The 23,441-nt window shown below is 41.2% G+C and overlaps 1 protein-coding gene across 3 annotated transcripts in view; it reads left to right on the top strand.

The window, feature by feature from the left end:
- Positions 1-23,441, top strand: part of WDPCP (WD repeat containing planar cell polarity effector) — a 483,012-nt gene that overhangs the window by 439,996 nt on the left and 19,575 nt on the right. For all 3 annotated transcript variants that reach the window (XM_033938784.1, XM_033938782.1, XM_033938783.1), the window contains 2 exons: positions 6,420-6,520; positions 16,499-16,524. In XM_033938784.1, coding sequence (XP_033794675.1) covers positions 6,420-6,520; positions 16,499-16,524 — 127 coding nt within the window. The remainder of the gene's footprint in view (positions 1-6,419; positions 6,521-16,498; positions 16,525-23,441) is intronic.

Here is a 23,441-nt window from a genome sequence, read left to right as displayed (position 1 = left end):
AGAGCTCGTGCGTCTGTCGACCTATCCCATCGGGCTCACTAGCGCCCCCCCCCCCCCCTTCCAATGTAGCTGAAGATTGATAAAAATTAACACAGATAATTAACTCTTTAACCCCTCTTTTTTTTTTATTTTTATTTTTTATTAGAATTTTATAATGAATACAAAAACAATATAATCACCGCAAGTCTTTAACCCCTCTTTTACAAAACCGCACAAGAGGTTTTTAGCGCCGGTTGGTGCACTGAATGTTCTGCGCTGCTCTGCCGTTCATAGAGTTCCTATGAGTGTCACAGCAGTGTAGAGTATTCAGCGCGCTGGAGGACGCTAAAAAGCCTCTTGCGCAGTTCTGTAAAAGAGGGGATTAATTGCATTAGTTACTGCAATTAAGCCACAGCTCTACTTTTAATACATATCAAGTGGGCACAAAAAGAAAACATGTTTTTTGTTATTTTTACAAACAGAATGTTCATCCCTCTCAATTTGGATCAGGGTCCCTTTTCTTTTTGTTCCCAGTGGAGATGGGGGCAACGTGCTAATCCCCATATTATACAAAGGTTCTGAATCTCACCTGGAGGACCCAGAAGGAATGGTCCTGATTACATGGTCAGATTACATAAACCTAATATGTAATCTGAGAAAGAGAATATGTGACATGCTGAAGGTCCATTTCTACATCTTAGATTACTATAGGGCATTGAATACTTCCAATCCACTGAGCTCTTAAATAGATTTATATGTATTAGACAGAATTGGTTAAGTTCCTTTTAGCCCTACTGGGCTTTTCATGTTTTCTGACTATAAATTGAGAGGCTCAGTTGACGCAACATCTTCTAAGCCTTTGGATACATCTGAAATCCTCCCAGCCCTGGTCAATTTTTAAAGACACATCAAAAGAGGATGGACAGTTTTAAGCTCTTTTAGAGCATAGAAAAAGAAGTATTATATCAATTTGGCAGCCAGAAAGCAGTTTTCAGATTTCCTCAGATTCACTAGCAACATATAAGAAAGATGATCAAGATACCATGGAACAGATAATGCGGTCTGAGAGGAAAAGAATCTCCATTTTGTAACCAGTCTAATCTGATATCCAGTGAAGTTTTATTGTTTATTTTCCTGAGCCAATAAAGCTTAGCATTATTGTGTCCATAATATGGCTCAGAGAAAGTTAATATTTTAGGTTGCTTTATGGATTCACAGCTGCTGACACATCTCTCCTGTATTGGGACAATAAAAGGCAAAGATTTAGGAAAGGTCTGACCTGGCTTAATTCCTTCATTTCTTTTCATAGCAAGTCTTAATTTTGTCTTTGGAATCAGTGGCGCAGCAAGGGTAGGAGGTGCTCAAGGCAGTGGCACCCCCCCTCCCTGCATCCTCCTCTCTGCCCTCAGCTCCTTCCATGCCAACCGCCCGCTCTCCTCTCTGCTACCCCCCGCCACACTTGCGCCCTTCCTTCCCTCTCCCATACCTCTTTAAATCTTCGCCTGCATGAGCAGATTCTCCAGCCTGCTGCTCACACTGGTGTTCCCTCTGATGTCACTTCCTGGCCCCATGACCCAGAAGTAATTTCAGAGGGAGCCAGGCTAGTGCGAGTAGCAGGCTAAAGTAGTTACTCACACTGGTGAAGATTTTTAAAAAGGGATGGGGAAGGGAGGACGTAAGGATAGCATGGGGGAGCTGAAAGGTTCTGGCACCCGGGGTGGTCCGCCCCTCCTCCTTACTATGCCACTGTCTGGAATTTAGTAGTACTATTAGTGGGACACTGTAACCACAGGGAGGAGATGAACATCCCCTGATAGGCACTTTGAGGGAGAGTGTGGTACAGTGGTTAAAGCTACTGTCTCAGCACCCTGAGGTTGTGGGTTCAAACCCATGCTGCTCCTTGTGACCCTGGGCAAGTCATTTAATCCCCCCATTGCCACAGGCACTGTACATTAGATAGATCGTGAGCCCACTGGGACAGACAGGGAAAAATGCTTGAGTACCTGAATAAATTCATGTAAACCATTCTAAGCTCACCTGGGAGAAAGGTATAGAAAATTTAATAAATAAATAAATAATCTCAGATAATTTCAGGGAAGTAAAACAATGCAATAAGAATATGATTAGTGATCTGTGGTGGAGGAGTGGTAGGCTGCATAAGTAGACAAAAAGAAGGTGATTGTGTCATTGTACATCCAGAAAGGTATAGACCAGGTTTGTTAAACTCATGAATAACTATGGGACACCACGGCAGCTGTGTATTCATCAATGGGCCATACTTTTTTCTTCCTGGCCTCTTTCTTATGGAATATATCACCCGTTTCCCTTTGTAAGAAACAGTCCTTTAAAAACTTCAAATCACAACTAAAGAATTACTTTTTTAGTATGGCTTTTGTCTCCTGCCCCTAAGACGAATCCTCTCTGTGACTTTTGAGGGCTGGCTGAATTGGAATGTTTGTTTCCGCTGATTGGTACCTATCCTATCATAATGTGTAGCACCTTTTCAAGCTTTTAGTTTTAGTTTGTGATTTTATGTACACCGCTTTGGCCAGTCTCCTTCAGGAAAGGCAGTATAACAAGTTTGTAATAAACAAACATATTCTGCTTCCTCTAAACAGCAAATTTTTACAGCAAAATCAAGCCTGTTCTTTTACTTGGGTCTGTTTTGGTTCTGAAAGTAAAGTTGTACCTCACCTTCTGGAAATATTCATTTCAGCCAGTGGCGTACCTAGCATATGTGACACCCGGGGCCCATCATTTTTGACAACCCCCCCCCCATCTATATAAAAAATATGATATTTAGTAACAATCCACATATCGCACAACAAGAGTGTACCTAGGAAAAGGCAGCATCTTAAACACTGCAGTGAGCACTAGAACACCAACACATACATTGTAAATCTAAACAAGCCAGATCACGCCAGTCAATTGATCCTGTAGTAAATGCCGACTGAAAACTATGTCCTTTTCATACACACAGAACAGAGATACACCCTTGCCCAATATGGAATAATCACAAACTAAAAATAGAAATATGTAGACAAAAGTTAAACTGAACCGCCAAGAAACCAGACTCTGCATACAATGCAACACCACAACACCACAAAAACAGTGACACATGTCCCCTAATACTGTGCAAAATATAAAGACAGTAGATGCAAATTTGAAAAAACTGATATATAACAGTCACTACTTTACAAATTAACAAATAAAAATAAAACAAATAATGAGAAATAAGAAAATACCATATTATTGGACTAATCCATTTTTCAATTAGCTTTCAGAGGCCAAATCTTTCTTCAGAACAGTACAGTATACTGCTGTTATGGTATCCTGTCCTGAGGAAAGGGGTTTAGTCCAAAAAAATTGCCTTATTTCCATTTCCTATTTATAAACTTTTATCAATACAGTTACAATACTACTTGATTCTAAGTAAAGCAACAAAAAAATATTTCTACCTTTTGTCATTTCTGCTTTAATCATCTTCTCTTTGCTCTCTTCTTTCTATACACCGTTTGTCCTCTCTCCCTTCCATGCAACATCTGCCCTCTTTTTGCCCCTTCCACCCAGCTTCTGCCCTCTCTCTCTACCCCTTCCATCTACTGCCCACACTCTCTCTGCTCCTTCCATCTACTGTCCACCCTCTCTTTCTTTTCCATATGGCATCTTCCCTCTTTCTATGTCCCTTCAATAAACTGTATATCTGGGGTCCTTTTCCTCCTTTGCACATGATTCATTTCAGCTTCACCCCCTCCCCATTTTTCTGTCTCCACCCCCTCCCCTATGCTTTGGCATCTCTCTCTTTCTCTTCTCCTTTCCTTCCTTCCTTCCCACTCCACAGCATGGTGTGGTATCTCTATCTCCTTCCATTCCCTCATGCCATGGCATCTCTTCATCCATCTCCATGGTCTGGTATCTCCTTTCCTTTTTTCCTTTCCCTCCCTCCCATGGACTTGGCATCTCTGGTTCCTCTTCCTTGTCTTCCTTCTCCCTACTTCCCTCTCTCTCCCCAATTGGGTGCTGCAGCAGCAGCATTTCTCTCCCCACTTCCCTGTGCAGCAGCAGCATTTCTCCCCCCTTGCCTGTGCAGCATTTATTCCCCTCCTTGCCTGTGCAGCAGTAGCATTTCTCTCCCCCTTGCCTGCGCAGCATTTCTCCCCCTTCCCTGTGCAGCAGCAGCATGTCTCCCCCCTTGCCTTTGCAGCATTTCTACCCTCCCCCCTTCCCTGTACAGTATTTCTACCCTTCCCCCTTCCCTGTGCACCAGCAGCAGCACCATGTCTCCCCCCTTGCCTTTGCAGTATTTCTCCCCCTTGCCTTTGCAGTATTTCTCCCCCTTGCCTTTGCAGTATTTCTACCCTCCCCCCTTCCCTGTTCAGCATTTCTATCCTCCCTACCTTCCCTGCCCAGCATGTCTTGCTGGTTCCCCTGCTGAAAGCCACGGGTGTCTACACCTCACCGATCCACAGCTGCGTTGGAAGTGTTCTCTCTGATGTCACGTCGTGCGAGGAGTGGACGCCCATGGCTTTCAGCAGGGTTGCTGGCCAGAAGCTGAGCAACGCCGGTGAGCACCCGCAGACATCCCTGTGTACTGACACTGCTGCTGGTTAAGGAAAGGCAGCAGTGGCAGAATAGGGAGGGTGGCCGGCTGTGCACACCCTCGGGGTGTGCACCCAGGGTGGACCGACCACCCTCCCCCCACCTCCCCCCTTGGTACGCCCCTGATTTCAGCTATCCAAATTCTTCAAACCTTTTCTTGAAAACTGAACCAATTAGAAGTGAAGCAATTCTAGACCTAGTTCTTAGTGGAGCACATGAATTGGTGTGAGAGGTCATGGTACTGTGGCCACTTGATAACAGTGATCATAACATGATCAGATTTGATATAATCCCTGGAATAAGTTCCTAAAGGAAACCCAATACAACAGCATTTAACTTTAAAAAAAGGAGACTTTGTTAACATGAGGAGAATAGTAGAAAAGAAACTTAGAGGATCAGCTTCAAAGGTCAAAAATTTACATCAGACTTGGATGTTTTTCAAAAATATCATCTGGGAAACCGAAACTAGATAAATTCCTTGTATTAAAAAAGGAGGAAGGAAGACCAAATGGCAACCGGTTAACAAGTGCGGTGTAGTTAACGAGTGAGGTGAAGGAAGCTATTAGAACTAAAAGCGAATCCTTCAGAAAGTAGAAGATGGATCCAACTGAAAATAATTGTAAACAGCACAAGGAATGGCAAGTCAAATGCAAGGTGCTAATAAGGAATGCAAAGAGAGACCTTTAAAAGAAGATTGCGTGGAAGCAAAAACACACAGTAAAAACCTTTTAAGTATATTAAAAGCAAGAAGCCGGGAAGAGAATCCGTTGGACTGCTAGATGACTAAGGGATAAAAGAGGCTCTCAAGACAAGGTCATAACGGAGAGATTAAGGGCTCCTTTTACAAACTGTGCTAATGTTTTCAGCGCACGCACCGGATTAGCGCATGCTATAGTGCACACTAGCTGAAAATTTACCGCATGCTTAAAAGGAGACTGTAGCGGCTAGCGCACGCGGCAATTTAGCGCACGCTATTCCACGCATTAAGGCCCTAATGCACCTTTGTAAAAGGAGCCTTAAATGAATTATTTGTTTTGATCTTCCCTTTCTTCCTCCATGTTTAGCATCTGCTCTCGCAGAATCCATGTCCTCGCCATATCATTATTCCTCCCTTTTCCAATAGTTCCCTTCTGTGTCCCTATATTGTCTCCATTCCCAGCATCTCTCTTCTATGTCCCTTTCCCTCCCCTCTCTTCCATTTCTCTCGTACAACCCACCCTTCTTCACACAACCATGTTATAATGCCCTTGTATCGCTCAATGGTATGGCTGCATCTCAAATACTGTGTGCAATTCTGGTCGCTGTATCTCAAAAAAAGATATAGTGGAATTAAAAAAGGTACAGAGAAGGGCAGCGAAATTGATACGGAAGGATAGAAGACATTTAGGATATGAGACTACAAAATAATTGCATGACATTGTTTTAATAAAAATTTTAAATAGAGGCCTTTTTGTTCTTTGAATCACTCTTCAAGTTGTAGGAGACACAGTTCACGGCAGCGCAGTGTGTTTCATTTGTATTTTGATATTTGATTGCTGTCCAGCACTACTGTTTTCAATGCCTCTGTGCTAGGTTCCAGCCAGAAGATCTGGTAACAAAAAAATGCTTAATCATTTAAAAGATAAGAACGTTTTACTGCATTTTTGGCTGACTAAGCAGCTATAAAGCAACTGCAAAGTCCTGAGACTTTCATCATGACACTCTTAACAACAAAAAAACAAAGTATCATATCAGCAAGCTTTGAACCCAGTACATTACTTTGTCAGATAGACATTCAATAAGATCTAAGCAAATAGACTAATTCTGCCTATTGTATGTCTTTTCCCTCTCTGTTATTTAAGACCTTCAAACCACAGACAAACATCTGATCTGGAGCGTGAGCTTGGAATTAACATCTATGCTTCACCTTTGATGGATAAGACATTGCCCTGGAATCAGGAAGGTAAGAAAGGATCAAAAAAGAAAGCAGTATCTAAACTAATGAAGATGCTTGCAAGATAGGCAATAAAATAAGCAGGTTGAGAGTTGACTTCTTCCAATATCACCTGATTATTTTACATTTTTCATAGTAAAGCAAATAACGCTAGCATATGTCTATAAAAATATGTGAGGACAGAACAGCTAAGGGCCTGTTTTTTCTTTTAGACACAGAGGGCTATATTTTCAATAGGGTGCTAAAGAGCAAAGGGCCTTTTTGCTAAGCTGCATTGGGCGCTAACGCATGCCTACAAAGGAAGCGCGCGTTCTGTGTTAGTTTTGTCATCTGAGTAAGCTAATCCCTGGGTTCTATAAATGGTATGCAACGTGCAAAACTACACACTATCCTCGTGTGGCTAAAGATTTTTCTCAGTCTCTAAAATGAGACTAGATGTGCTCTGTGCAGAAATCACTGTTAGATAGCCTGCCTTTCCATCTGTCCCCAAAATCATATTGCTCACTATTTCTCCATTTTATTCTTATGCACATTTACTTGCATTATCAACAAAATGTGAATGAAATAATGTAAGTCATTTAAACTGTATGAATACATGATATGTTACAAAAGAGATGTGGTGAAGTAGGAAGTAATCCTGTAGCCAGAATCTGCCTACCAGGCAAAGGAGCGCTCCTTTATGCACTCCTTCATGTGTTTCCTTCTCAAGCTCTTTTCAGGTACTGTTGCAGCCCCCTCTTAAACCCCAACTCCTCTAAACTCTGCTTCAAAACCCATTAACCTTACAATACCTTTCCTGACTCTAATTACTCTACTTACCATCTTCTGTCAACTTTCTAACCCCCAGCTCTCTCCCTCTACTCTGCCCAACCATATGGCTACTATACCAGTTTCCTGGGGCTTTCACTCTCCCCCTCAGACAACTACCTGCTTCCGGCTTAGACACCTAAAAACTATTCCCACTCTCTCTAAATCTCCACCTCTTAAAAAAAAACAACACTCATGTTATCAACCCCAAAATTGCCCTTCTAAATGTCCGCTCAATAAAAAACAAACACTACTTTGTTCACGACTTAATCCTTCAACACAACTTACACAATATCTGTCTAACAGAGATTTGGCTAAATGAAGGGGAAGAGGCATATGTCAATCAAGCTTGTCCCACCAACTTCAAAGACAAAATTCAGTGCCGCTCAAATAAAAAAGGTGGCGCCCTAGCCATCATTTTCCACATTTCCCTTCCTCTCAAAATTGGAATCTCTTCTACTCACTATCCTTCACCAGTTGAAACTTTACACTTTACGCTTCCCAATAAGTCACCCCTCAATTTCCTACTTATTTATCTCCCTCCCCCTGTCTCCAAATCCTCTCTTTCCTCTCTCCTTTCTATAATTATGGACTTTAGTTTCTCCCATTCTAACCCTATCCTACTGGGTGATTTTAATATACATTTTGACCAACCAAGCCACCCCAACTCTGCAGAATTACTAACTCTAATCTCAGACATCTCCTTAACCCCTCTGATTTCTTCCCCCACTCATCAAGCAGGACATACCATTGACGTGATATTTGGTCCAGATATAATAGCTCACCTTTTCCAAAATCTAACAACCCACTCTCTCCCATGGTCAGACCATGTTCTCATCAACTTTTTCCTTTATTCACCTACAGATCATGCCTCAATTACCCATCACACTTACAACTTCAGATACTATTCTAAAATTACCACTTCCTCAATTCAAAACTCTTTCAATCTTGATTTGAATGAATTTGCGCTTCTAGAACCCGAAGAACAATCAGCTGTCTGGAATGATAAAACAAAATCACTCATCGACACACTAGCCCCCATCCAGCAAAGAACCTATCACTCACGCCCCAAAAGGAATCTATGGTTTACAGAAAACCTGAAACTTCTTTGTCTCCAACTCTGATCCTCAGAACACAAATGGCAGAAATCACATTCTACCTCTTCCTTCCATCAATATAAAGAATTAGCAACCCACTACAAACATGCAATACAAACCGCAAAAAAAGACTACTATTCAAATTGCATAACAAAAGCCCGCAACACCTCAGCATTATATGCCATAGTTTGATCTCTCCCCCCATCCAAAAACAAAAAAACCCCAACTTCACCAGCCAACCATCAGCAACAGAACTGGCCAACTATTTTGACCAAAAAATAAAAGATATTCGATTAAACTTCAACAACATCTCGCTCTTAAACCTCCAAGACCCTTTGAACCAGGACCACCACCTCACATTTAGTACGTTTTCAAAATTCAAACCTCCTTCTTTAGCTGAACTACTGCAAACCACCCAATCTATGAACACCTATAATAACCTATTAGAGAATATTCCACCTACAATATAAAAATAATTCTTTACATCATTTGGTCCATACTTACTAGAAATGATCACCCAAAGTCTTTCAACTAACGTTGTTCCGAAATCTTGGAAATCAGCCCTAGTTTTCCCCAAATTAAAAAATCAAAACCTGGACGAATCTCAAAGTTCCAATTACTGACCCATTGCCAACCTACCATTCACTGCCAAACTAACCGAAAAAATTGTTTTTCGCCAGATCTTTGAATTCTTCGAACAAACAAAAGCTCTTCACCCAAATCAAACTGGATTTCACTCAAATTATTTGACAGAACTCTTTCTGCTCGGCCTCACCACTACTATCATGACCATAGAAAATCAGTTATTTTGATATCTCTTGATCTATTGGCTGCCTTTGACAAGATCGACCATGACTTACTCCTCAATCGTCTTGAAAACAGTGGTATAACCGATTCAGCTCTTCTCTGGTTCTCCTCATACTTCACTGACCGGAATTTCCAAGTCCACTCCAAAGGAACTTCTTCTTCCCCAATCTTACAAACCTAAGGTTCAATTCTTTCCCCCCCCTACTACTCAATATCTTCCTAGCCCCTCTCCTGACTCTTGCTCAATCCATTGGATTCACCCCTTTTGCCTATGCCGACAATATTCAACTTCTCCACCCTATCAACCCAGTTAACATTAATGACATCCAAGAAATTAATCTTAAACTAGACAAAATTAGCTTATGGCTTCAAACCAATAGACTCTCATTGAACATCGCAAAATCTCGAGGGATTCTATTCCCATTCAAAAACAATGACTCCTTAACTGGACAAATAACTATCAACTCTGCTCCCCTTCAAATTGAGTCCAAACTCAAACTTCTAGGAATCATCTTTGATAAACACCTCACTTACCATGACCAAAAGCTGTTTCTACAAACTCTGTCTAATTTGCTCCATAACTTCAGTCCTAGAATCTACTTCTATCCAAACTCTAATTCATTCATTGATCATCTCACACATAGACTATTGTAACTCACTTTATCATGGAATAACTCAAAAGGAAACCCATCGACTGCAATTAATTCAAAATACTGCAATCAAACTTATCTATAAAGCCAAAATATATGACCAAGTTACCCCGCTACTTTGAGAGTCACACTGGCTACCAGTCTCTCACAGAACAACTTTAAGATCCTCCTTCTAGTCTTCAAAATTAGGACCTCCCACCTGCCTATCTTTCTAGACAAACATCTAATCCCACATACCCCTGCTAGGGCCCTTAGATCCACTAATCAGAACTTACTGACAGTCCCCTAAATCAAGGATTTATATTATACTAGAAACACTATATTTTCTGCTGTCACACCCTCGCTCTGGAATACAATGAATGCCACCACACCTCCGCTCTGAAAATTCTCTAAACAAGTTTAAAACACACCTTAAAACATTTCTATTCAAAGACGCCTATCTAAATTCCAATTGAGAACCCGAAAAAAGGGAAAATAAAAACTAATAAACAGAGAAGCGCTTTCAAGAAGCGACATTCCCTTTCCCCTCTTGTTTTATCCCTCACCTTTTTCCTTCCTTTTATTTTTTTATTTACATAATGTAATTAAAAATCTTCCTCTCCCCCTTTTCCCTCTCGTCACCTACCCGTCTCAGTTATGTCCTTGTCTTGGCCTCAATCCCCCCTTTTTTTAAAAATTTCAATTTATTATTTTCTCTAAGCAATTTTAAATATTGTAAACCGAACAGATACTTGTGATGGTCGGTATATCAAGCTATAAATAAACTTGAAACTTGGTGCAATATCCTCTTGCAATGATGATGTCTCCAGGGGCTTCTGCCCAGGAGAGAAGGGCTAGATCAGCTGTTGTAGTTGGTGATTCGATCATTAGACATATAGATAACTGGGTGGCTAGTGGACATGAGGATCGCCTGGACATTTGCCTGCCTGCTGTAAAGGTAGAGGACCTCACGCATCACCTAGATAGGATTTTAGATAGTGCTAGGAAAGAGCCTACTGTCTTGGTACATGTAGATACCTATGGCATAGGAAAATGTGGAGGGAGGTTCTGGAAGACAAATTTAGGATCTTAGAAAGCTGAAATCTAGTATCTCCAGGTTAACATTTTCAGAAATGTTCCCCTTTCCACATGCAGGATCCAAGAGGCAATCAGAGCTCCAAAGTCTCAATGTGTGATTGAGATAATAATGCAGGAATGAGGGATTTAGATTTGTTAAGAATTGGGTAATGTCCTGGGAAAGGGTGAGCCTGTTCTGAAAGAATGGACTCCACCTTAACTGGGATGGAACCAGGCTGATAGCGTTAGCATTTAAAAAAGCATATAGAGCAGCTTGTAAACTAAGATGGGGGAGAAAGTGGACAGTCACCCAAGAACGCATGGTTCATTGTGGATATGCTTGAAGGGGTACTATTGAAACATTTAGGGAATCCCAATAGAGAGGTTTCAATAATAGTGGGACAAAGTGACAGAGGAGGAGTTAAGATGGCAGCAGCTTGAAGCAAGTGGCAGTAACAGCGGTCTGGGGAAAATTTTCCTTTTTGATTACTTTGCAATGCCTCATTCCAGATGGAAGGGTAACATCCGTGCTGAGCCCGCTGTGGTCCGGACATCTACCCCCGTTCAGAGATCAATCCTAGACTTCGCCACAGCTCCCTATAACCCCTATGCTCCGGGAGGTAGGCCCAGGCTCTCTCTGGCCGGAGGAGCAGCTGGTGACTTCGGGCAGGAGGTTTCACTCTCCCCTCTGGAGCCTGTTCCACCCCCGCACCCTGCTCATCTCGCGGCCCGAATGGAGGTTTCTGCAGCGGAAGTGAGCACTGAGGAGACCCCGTATCAAGGGCTCGGACTCGCGAGACGGGAAGGAGATCAGGGAGAAGAGAGAGTCAGTAGTTTTACTGGCTCTGAACCAGCAAAGTTGGAGGTGATCACTCTAGAGAAGATCTGGGACTCTCTTGAGATTCTTAACATCCAAGTGGCTAGATCTTCAAGAGATTTGACAAAACTTGTAAGTACTGTGGACACTTTGGGGAAATCCTTTGAGAAAACTAAAGGAGAATTTTCAATGGTGATAAAAGAAGTTAAGGACAATGTGGTAAATATTCAAGCTATAACTAATAATTTGATAAAGGAATGAACAGTTTTGAGTAAAAAAAAGTTGAACAAATTGAAAATTACAACCGAAGATTAAATGTGCGTCTGTTGAATTTTCCGAAGGCCCTGGGAGTTATACCTATTGATATGTGGAAAAGATACTTAATTGAAATATTAAAGTTTTCCCCTGAGCATTTACCTCCACTCAATAGAATTTATTATTTGCCAAAGAAGAAAATTGAAGGTATTAACCCAGGAGCAGAGGAATGTTTGACAACAGACGCTCTTAATGTCACTGATTTATTAGAAACTACTGTTTCCGAATCTACAGAGAGGGCCACATTGTTCATATCTTTTGCCTTTGAACAAGATATGAATGCAATTATGAGATTGTATTTTTGTGCCTCATTAGTTACTCTTTTATTTCATTTTCAATCTTTTTCCTTTAAAATTTTAATTTTTTTCCCAAGGTTCGATTTATGGGGTAGGCGTGAAGGGCTACTACTCGGACTGGAGGAGGGTCACGAGTGGGGTCCCGCAGGGCTCAGTACTAGGGCCGCTGCTATTTAATATATTCATAAATGATCTAGAAACAGGGACGAAGTGTGAGATAATAAAATTTGCGGATGATACCAAACTATTTAGTAGAGCTCGGACTAAAGAAGACTGTGAAGAACTGCAAAGGGACTTGAACAAAGGGAATGGGCGACGAGATGGCAGATGAAGTTCAATGTTGAGAAATGTAAAGTATTACATGTGGGAAACAGAAACCCGAGGTACAATTATACGATGGGAGGGATGTTTTTAAATGAGAGTACCCAAGAAAGGGACCTGGGGGTAATGGTGGACTTGACAATGAAGCTGACGGCACAGTGCGCAGTGGCTGCTAAGAAGGCAAATAGAATGCTAGGCATCATCAAAAAGAGTATTACAACCAGAACGAAAGAAGTTATCATGCCATTGTATCGAGCGATGGTGCGTCCGCATCTGGAGTACTGCGTCCAATATTGGTCGCCGTACCTTAAGAAGGATATGGCGATACTCGAGAGGGTTTAGAGGAGAGCGACGCGTCTGATAAAAGGGATGGAAAACCTTTCATACGCTGAGAGATTGGAAAAACTGGGACTCTTTTCCCTGGAAAAGAGAAGACTGCTTATAGAATCTGTGTTGAAGAAGGCTTGCAATTCCAGAACCTATGCTAGCACACCTCCTGGCAGAGAAAGAAGAACATCGAACAAATTTGGCCATAGATATTATCAAAATTTAATTCTAGCCAGTAGACTAATGAGTTACAATTTCTACATTACTTTTTATATGAAGTCTCTAGTTCAGAAATTATGTCATTATGATCAATATATTCTTGATGACCAATTACCTGATTTTCAACACATTTTTAATGACTTGTTAGAAACAAGAAAGTTTATAGTGAGATCTGTATTCAATGCCTTTGATGTCACCCTAGGAGCATCCACCACAATCAGGGAAATAATAGTAATATAGAGCTAGCCAGCTCAAAGATTAAATGTAGTAAAATCACACAAGAGCTGGCACAATACACACTTTATAATGAATGCATACAACTTCAAATTAACCAGCTTGAAACAGTGCTCAGAGGTTTCAATCTCAAATCAGACTTCGGGACAAGCTCGAGTTTTTAAATGTCTGTCTGGACTCTCAATCATTGCACATGTTTATAATGCATTATATAACAATCATATAAATTTCATGGGCAAGGAGAAACTATAGCAACCTTTCAAGTGATATTCATGAGGATCATCAGAATTCCTATGGGGTAGCTTAACCCTCTTTGGCTGCAGTCGTCATCGATCCTCTTAAAAAAAATTTCAAAACATTTTTCACATGCAATTAATTCTCTTTCTTTGTTAATTTGAATTTTGCTATTAGGGCTAATATTACTTTATCTTGATTGTAAAGATGATATATTAAACTTATCTTTGCAGCAGCACCTCTTCTGACGTGAATCACATTTCAAGACTTTCATCAGGGTTGAGGTGTTTAGAAGCTATAATCGCAATTGGCGCTTAGCTCATCTCACTCAGTGTTGCTAGTTTGCCGCGTTAGTTTAAAAACGGCCAACTAGCAACCTGGGCTAGCAGTCTTTTTAACCGTGACAGGAGCTTCCCTGTCACACTATGTATATTTGTTGCCTTTTCATGAAGGATTCACCAAAGTGGTTTCAATACTAACGTTCTAGTGTTTTTTTAGGGCTCCTTTTACAAAGCCATGCTAGGGTCTTAACGCGCAGAATAGCACATGCTAAATTGCTGCGTGCGCTAGCTGCTACCCCCTCCTTTTGAGCAGGTGATAGATTTCCGGCTAGCGTGCGCTAATCCAGTGCATGCGATAAAACAGCTAGTGCAGCTTTATAAAAGGAGCCCTTAGCACAGGGGGCCACGCTGAATGCCTCTCGCTGCTCCCGACGCTCATAGGAACTCTATGAGCATCAGGAGCAGTGTGGGGCATTCAGCGCGGCTCCCTGCACTAAAAACCACAAGCACGGTTTAGTAAAAGGGAGCCTGAATAATAATCGGGTATTCTTAAGTATTTTCCCTATCTGTCCCTGCAGGCTCACATTCTAACTGTGGTACCTGGAACAATGGAGGGATTAAGAGGGAAATTCTATAAAAGGTGCCTAAATAAATAGGCACCTAAGTTAGGCATCTAACTTAATTAGTATATTGGCTTCAATTATGAGCTTTAATAAGCTCATAATTAAAAAAAATAATAATTAATTGGGTGAGAGGCGCCTATCTTCTTAGGTGCGATTCTACTTAAGATAGTCACCTAATGGCACCTAACTCCAAAGTAGGTGTGTTCCGGGGCGGAGAAGGACTTAGGTGCCATTAGGCGTGATTCTCTAAAATACTTAGGCGCCTATAATGTAGGCTTTTAAGATGGGCATGATTCAGTAATGGTCGCCTAAGTGTGATTGACATGCAATAGGCACCTAACTTTAGGCGCCTATCTTTTTTAGGCACCAATTACAGAATCTGTCCCTAAGTGACTTGCCCAGAGTCACAAGGAGCAGGATAAGATTGAACTCACAACCTCAGGGTGCTGAGGCAATAGCTCTAACCACTATGCCACTCATTCCCATAATCAAGTAACCTTACAAGACTGATGCAAGTTTGGTTTATATTCAAGTCAACCTTTTACCCTTTTACCCCTATTTATGGGTGGGGGAAAGGTTGCCTCAGTTTATATTCAGATGGGTTTATATTTGAGTATAAAGGCAATCTTACTAATCACGTTCCAATTTTCCAACCCATTTATAAATTTTAAATTTTTAGAGTAAAACAATTCTACCTTATCCCAAAATTTATAGTGATCTATTATTACCCTAGTGGAACACTGAATTATATTGGAACGAGGACCATACTTCGTGTTAGCTTGCTTGTAAGATCTAGTTTGTGTCCACTCAATATAAAATTCTGATAAATAATGATCAGACCTGAAAATTGGAGACCAGATGATATTCTGCAAGTTTAAGATTGGTGAATGTGGATCTATAAAAGCAGTAAAATCAAGATGATGGCCCTTTTGGTGAGTAGGCGGAGTAGGAGGAAAAAAGAAGTCCAAGTTCTAAAAATTGCTCTAGATTTAAATTCTTGACTGTAATAGCAATACACTTGTGGCCCAATTCTCTAAACAGTGCCTAAAACATAGGTGCAAAACAACACGGTGCTTAGCACATGTCAAACTTCAGATAGGCATCATGTATAGAATCCCGCCTAGTGGCATCTAAAACAAACTTAGACGTCAGTAGGCGTCTTAACCTTAGGCACACTCTATTTATGCTAGGGTTTTCTTGACCTGAATACTGGCGCCTAAGTCCAAAACAGGTACCTACACGCCAAACATGCCCATGATCCACCCCCTAACCACGCCTACTTTCTGGTAGGTGCCTTGGACTAGGTGCCTACTATCCAATTAATTTTAATTTAAGCCAATTATGAGGTGCTAATTGCTTGTTATCGGTGCTGATTAAGATTTTTAAATAATTAAGCTAGGTGCATAGATTGGCTAAGCGCACCAATCTAAGCATCTAACTTTAGGCGTTTTTTATAGAATCTGGGCCTTGATGAAGTCCTAAGCAAGAACTCATAAAAATTGTCCCTTCCTGTTGACCAACTAAAAGATAGACAATAGTATAAAATACCAGTCAGAGAATTTGTTAAAGTATCATCTTCAATCTTACAAGCCAATATCTCTAATGGAGAGCTGAAAGATTCAAGCAATGAAACTTTAAAACATGTATTAGATATTGAGCCTAAACCACCTCTTCTTCGTCCAGGTCTAGGTAGTGAAAAAATGTTGAATACCGGAGGGCAAAGTTCATTCAAAAGAGGATCAGTGTCCTTTCACAGCCTTGTTTCCATTAAGAACACAAATCCTGGGTTTTGTCCTATAATTATGTCCCTCAAAATATAGACAATGGTATAGATTTAAGAAAATTCATCAGCTCATCAAAATATATTTATATAAAATTTTAATCATTTCTATTTTTTTTAAAGGGAACCTCGAAGAAGATGGAGAACAGGTAGTGACATTCCGATCAATTTTTAGATTGCACAGTCACATGAGATTTGTACCATTTAATTATTCTTTGAAAGCTCATTCATTTTCTAAAGTTTTCTTGACTCTACATAAATAGAGAACTTGATTTAGTCCTCTTTATAGTTAATGTTGAACTCTGCATTCATAACTATATACTTGGGGTGAGTAGTATAATTGTTGCTAAATGAATTGTGAGTTTAGTATGCATTAAGATTTAGAGCTGCAGCTTAAACTTTGCTAACAGATCTTTTAATAGCAAAATAATAACATAGTACTGTTAGAAAAGAACCAGTATACTGTACTTTGTCACAGGTAGGGTCCATACTGATATTTAGGTCCATGCACTTGTCAGGTCCATATAGAAATCCAATGTAAAGTCTCCACCAAGACAAAGAGTCCATCTCCCTTCTGGACAGATCCACAACCCAGAGGGCTGGAACTTCACTTTGGGCCTCTTTTATAAAGGTGAGCTAGAGGTTTTTAGCATGAGCCAGCGCAGTAAATTCTCCGATACTCATAGAATTCCTGTGAGCGTCTAAACAATTACTTGCCAGCCCATTCTATAAACCTTTAGCACAGCTTGATAAAATGGGGGGGGGGGGGGGGTTAACCAGCTAACTGCTCCCATGGTCCTGATTTGCGGTCATCTTTCCACTCAGGGTGAATAAACAAGTTCATTATTCCATTGTCAGCAAAACCAGCTACAGCCTCAGCACCCTGAGGTTGTGGGTTCAAACCCACGCTGCTTGCTCCTTGTGATCCTGGGTAAGTCACTTAGGCCAGAATTTTCTAAAAACCCGCGTTAAAAAGCGATGGTCTGCTAATGCAGCTATTTTGATAACGAATCTAAAAACCTGAGACATTCTTAAAAAACCGTGTGTGTAAATAAGATCGGCAGACAGCAGCGAAGATTTCCTACATTTGCATACAGATACAAACACACACACTAAAATACACATGCACATGTACTCATGCATACATAGAAAGACATATGCATACTTGTATATTCACATACATAGAAAGTTACACACACAAAATTACAAACACAAACTTACACACAGGACACATGTGCATATACTCACAAACATGTAGAAAGACACACACAAATATATAAACACACAAACATTCACATGAACATATACTCTCATACACATAGAAAGATCTATACAAAAAGATACAAACACATACGCACAGAAAGACACTTGCACATATACACTCACACATAGATGCACACACAAAGATGCAAACACACACATGCACAGAAAGACACATGCACCTCTACTCACACATACACATAAAGATACAAACAGACACACATACACATTTGTGTATGTATGTTTGTATCTTGTGTGTACATCTATGTATGTGTGAGAATATGTGCATGTGTATTTCTGTGTATATGTTTGTACCTTGAGCCTGCATCTAGGTATAAATGTTACACAAGTTTCAAGTTTATTAAAAATTTGATAACTTTAACAAAATTAACATACACAATTAGACAAAAAAAATAACATACATGACTGGACAAACTGGTAAGAATGAAAAAAAGGGGAGAACTACAGTGGTTAAAGAAAAATAAGGTATAAACAAAAGGGCGGGGTTAAAAACAAGTAAGTCCAATACAAGCGGACTCGTAAAAGATTTTTTTAAAAATTTTGAATCCTTAAAAGGGCACTCACACTTGAAAGGCATCTTTGAAAAGGAATGTCTTAAGAAAAGATTTAAATTTCTCAAGATTAGTTATCTCTCTTAGTGCATTTGGTGCCACGTTCCAGAGGGTTGGGGCAACTACTGAAAAGATAGTGTTTCTTCTAGTATTAATATGGTTCAGGGTTGGGATTACTAATAAATTTTGCTCCAAGGAATGAAGAAAACGTGATGTAGCGTACGGTATCAAAAGTTTATTAATGAATTCTGGCTGTCCAGTGTTTCTTGTTTTAAAGTCAATAAAAGAGTTTTATAAATGACACGGTGACGAATAGGAAGCCAATGGTCTTTTATCAGAAGAGGAGTTATGTGGTCGAATTTTTTGGCCTTGTAGATGACTTTTACTGCTGTGTTCTGGATTATTTGTAGACGTTTTAACTCTTTTTTTGTAATACCATGGTATAAGGCATTGCCGTAATCCAGACTCGTCCATTCCCCTCCCCTGTGAATCCCCCTTGTATTTGCATGTTAAACAATGTGTGTGCTTAAATTATAGAATAGCACAGAGTACTCTGCTAGCACTTACTCACATATTCTGTTAGAGCCCAACTGAACTCAATCTGCAACCGAAATTGGCCACTCAGTTTCAAGAGAAACCAAAACTGTAAATGAAAATGCTCCCTTTTCACACCCAACCAAAAAAGCCCACCACCCCTGCAACAGTAGTGACCCCCCCCCTCCCCGGACCTACCTTAGGAAGCGCTGGTGATCGAGTGATCTCTTTGAGTGCAGGAATGAACTCTATTTGTTCCTGCCCCATATGCTGCTCCTATGGAAATGACTACTGAGACTTCCTATAGAAGCCTCACAAGACTACCGTGGAAGATCTCAGCAGCCATTTTACAGTTGGATCCAGTTTGGGCAGGAGAGTCCCTTGCTCATGCTGGTTTCAACCGCAATATGGGTGTCTCACAAGGCTGCCATGGGAAGTCTCAGCAACCATTTCTATTGAAGCAGCAGCAGGGGGTAAGAACAAGTTGGGTTCATTTCTGCCACTTAAGAGGTCACTAGACCACCAGGGCTTCCTAAAGTAGGCTCAGCGAGGGCTTATTGGTATCAGAAGGAGGGCAGGGAGTAATCATTGGCTTTGTCCCATTGATCCATGCCTAAGAATATGCTCAATAATTTTGTTCTCTTCCATTTTGCATCAGGCTCACCAGTCTATAATTTCTTGGGTCACCAGTCTATAATTTCTTACATGGCCATCCTCCAGTCTTCTAATACCGCACTTGATTTTAAAAATAAATTACATATTACAATAACAGCTCTGCAGGTTCATTTTAAAAAATATATTTATTACTTTAATGACATCTTATTTCTCTCCTCATGTTTTAAGATCATCACAAGCTGGGATACTGCTGCTTCCTACACCATTGCAATTAAGATTAGGCATATCTAGAGAGACAACAGTTTTCTATGCTGGTCTTTTTTATGGAATGTTTTTGCCATTTGAACTTCGTACAATGACCACTAAAGCTCCTTAGAGCCCTTCTCTTTTTCCATTACTCTTTCTCTCCTTCTCCATAATTATTCTATGAGCAGAATACTATAAACCACATATTATGTAGTATAGCAAGTATGGGTAATAAGTAAATAAAGTCTGTTGAGGAAATCATTGCAAGTGATATTAGGGAAGGGGCTGGGACTTGTATACCACCTTTTTGTAGTTTTTACAACCACACTCAAAGCGGTTTACATACAGATACTCAAGTATTTTCCCTGTCCTGCTGGGCTCACAATCTGTCTAATGTACCTGGAGCAGTGGTCACAAGGAGCAGCATGGTGTTTGAACCCACAACCTCAGGTTCTGAGGCTGTAGCTCTAAGCACTACTCCACATTCTTTGTATGTTGGGTGTGTTCATATTGATAGATGTGAATCAAAACCAACAATGCTAGATAATTCTGCCATTAGTTTAATAGAAATGCACACAAACGCTGACTGTCACCGCTGAATTTGGCCCCTATAATCAATGTTAGAACATATCCAGGGCCATGTGCAGCCAACGGATCTTATGCAGGTCACGGATGATATTTGGCTTGGACCAGTACAACATACATATACAGGCCCTGGATAAATATGAGCTGAGACCTGTATAAGGGGAAGCAGGTCCTCCCACCCTCCTGATTCTGGTTCTCCCTCCGTCCCCTGAAGAGATCGAGATTAGAGAATGACACGGTGAAAAAATTGGTCCCCGTCACCGCCCCGTCCCCGTCTCACCATCCTCTGCACCGCCCCGTCACCGTCATTCCCTTCACCGCCCCGTCACCGCCACTGCCACCCCATTCACCGCCCCGTCACCGCCACTGCAACCCCATTCACCGCCCCGTCACCGTCACCGCTGCATACATAAAAGCCTCAAACGGGTACGATTTTATATACTTTTCTAATATCTCCCCTATGTATCTGCCATTGCCCCCCCCTGGGTCCATATACCATCCCCATGGCATGTCCCCTTTTTGTCTCTGTCCCTATGCCCCATGCACATAATTTCCCCTCTTTCTGTTACCTTCCTGTGTCCAGATTTCCCCTATCTTCCTCTTCCATACCAGTGTGTCTCTTCTTTTCAACCCCATCTAGCTTTTTTCCCTCTTTCTTCCCCCCCCCTGCTTCTAGCATCTGGCTCACCTGCCTGTCCTTCCCTTTCTTTCCTGCTGTGGGTTTTTCTTTCCGTTTTCATCACCTTGGCCCAGAATCCTTTTCCCTTTCACTCCCTCCTTACAGTCTGAGCCGGGAACACGGGTGATCGCACGGTCCTCGCAGCCCCCACCCGCCTGCCCAATCGATCCTAGTGTTTAGCCAGTTCTCTCCCTTCTCCTCTGGTCCCTCATTGTGTTCAACATGGTCATCAGTTTGCGGATTTACATTGGTTTGTTCTTGAACAGCTGCCTGGTGATTTTAGGGGCGACAAGCAGGCTCATTTGAACTTTAGAGAGCAATTTTGGATTTTCCAATTGCAGGCTGTTCACCCTTTAGGACTAAATGATAGTGTAGAGTGGCACACCATCATTTAGCCCTGTGGTCTTTGATCTTTAATTTTCCGTGGTTTCTTCTTTTCCTTGCTGAAGTGGGGGTGGTTTATGCTTGTATGACGTGTTGATGTGTCTTTGTGTGATTGGTGTATGCTTGTGTGACGTTATCTGCTGTCTGCTCTTTAGCTGGCGTGCGCTCTACTCCGGTTGCTCCGCCCCTTTCCAGCTGACTCGGATCTTCACAGCTTCCAGTATGGGTTCCTGAAGAAGGGCTCGTTCCCGAAACCAGGCTGGTTGAACCTGGTGTTCTGTTGCGTTTTATTTTTGTGCTTTAGATATGTTTATCACATTTAGCTAAGTTGTTTTTCATTTTTGGTTCTTTAATTTTTGCTGGGGAGCTGGCTGGACTGGTTCTGCTAGGGGCCGCTCAGAGGTTTTCATTTGTTTCTCACCCTAATTGATTTTTTGACTTGAGTTGTGAGTATCTTCACTTTATTTAATTATTGCACACATTGGGTGCCCAGTGATGGTGTGCGGGTGGGGGTTCATGAACTCTGCCTGTCTTGTGAAGCGTTGGAGCTTGTCTCCCGTTGCTGCTCGTTCACGCTGAGGGCACCCTATATATACAAAGTATTTTGTTGTTTAGTGTTGCATGGTATAACATTTCCTCTGAGCGACCTCTTTCTTGAATCTGTGACTATTCTGCCTTTTCGTAGTATCTTATAGTATAATAATGAGGCAACCAGTAAAATACATCCCATATAAACCTAGAAAATACCTTTATCCCCCATCAAACCCCACTCAATCTATGTATGACTACATGTTTTAAATAATTTAATACCCTCTACCATCCCTCCCCAAACCCTCCCTTCCCTTCCCCATTCAAAGGTACTCTCCTTCATCCCCCATCAGACCTCAATAGGACTACATGTTTGAATCTATTTAATACCCTCTACCTTCCCTCCCCAAACCCTCCCTTCCTTTCCCCTTCCAATGGTACTCTCTACCCCTCCTCAATCTGTTAGGACACCCATCTTAAAACTGCACTACGACCTTTAGGAAATAAGGCTTGCAAATATGGATCCCATATTTGCATAAATAACATCTTTCGCTTCCTCATCCTTCCAGCATCTCTAGCTTCCCAGATGGCCAACTGATGCAATTGGTTTCGCCAATGCCAAAACTTTGGAAGGTCAGGGATCGTCCAATATTGAAGAATACATTTTTTGGCCAGTAGACTCATTTTCTTACACAGCGCCCCATGCCCCTTAGGCAAATGACGAAAAGCTTCTGGCAAATCCAAAATAAAATGGGATGGAGAGTAGCGCAAACATCTTCCAATTAACTCAGACATATAAGATATTATTCGCTTCCAAAAATGCTAAATAATGGGACAAAACCAAAAAGCATGTCCCAAAGTGTGCTCCCCCATCCCACATTTATGAAATAATGGAGTAGGAAGACCTCCACCATAGAACAACTGTGTACAAGTATAATAGGCACGTAATGTTACCCTGTAATATGTTTTTCTTAACCATGCACATTGTATCACCCCAGGTGTAGCCCTTAAAGAACGGGCAACATCCCAATGTCCCAAATTAACTGTAATTCTCTCTCCCATTTATCCCGAATATTCTGGTAGTCCTTATCTGGTTGTAATTTTTGTAAGCTAGCATGAATGCTTGACACTGAAAGAGATAATTCCTCCTCCTGAGTAAACAACTCTCACATTTTAACCCCCAAATTCAAACTCAATTGTGCTCTATCAAGGGATCTTACATAATGCTCCACTTAAAAACAGGCAAACTGCGCTCCCCAGATCACCCCCACCTTAGCTAATAATTCAGCATGGGTTAACATTTTTCTTTCATCCCCTAAAATATGTTCCAAATTTTTAACTCCTCTCAGTCCCCATAACTATACTCTCTAGAGTCTCGTCCCGGAGGAAAGGCAAAAGATCAGTAATCATCGGATTCCCACCTAAGAGTCGCACAAGCCAACACCATGCCATCCGTAATGTGTTGAATAATAAACTTGAACAAATATGAGAAGGCATTGCCTTCCGTGCACTATGTAATAATGCAAACACATCACAAGGAGCATAAAACTCCCGTTCCTTCCGAAGAGGAGTGTAAATACTTGTCTCTTTAATCCAATCTCCCAAATGACGAAGCAGACATGCATAATTATAAATCCGCATATCCGGTAAACCTAACCCCCCT

The sequence above is a fragment of the Geotrypetes seraphini genome, chromosome 3 (assembly GCF_902459505.1).
Source record: "Geotrypetes seraphini chromosome 3, aGeoSer1.1, whole genome shotgun sequence".
NCBI classification, from domain to species: Eukaryota; Metazoa; Chordata; class Amphibia; order Gymnophiona; family Dermophiidae; genus Geotrypetes; species Geotrypetes seraphini.
This window is presented reverse-complemented; position numbering and strand designations above follow the sequence as displayed.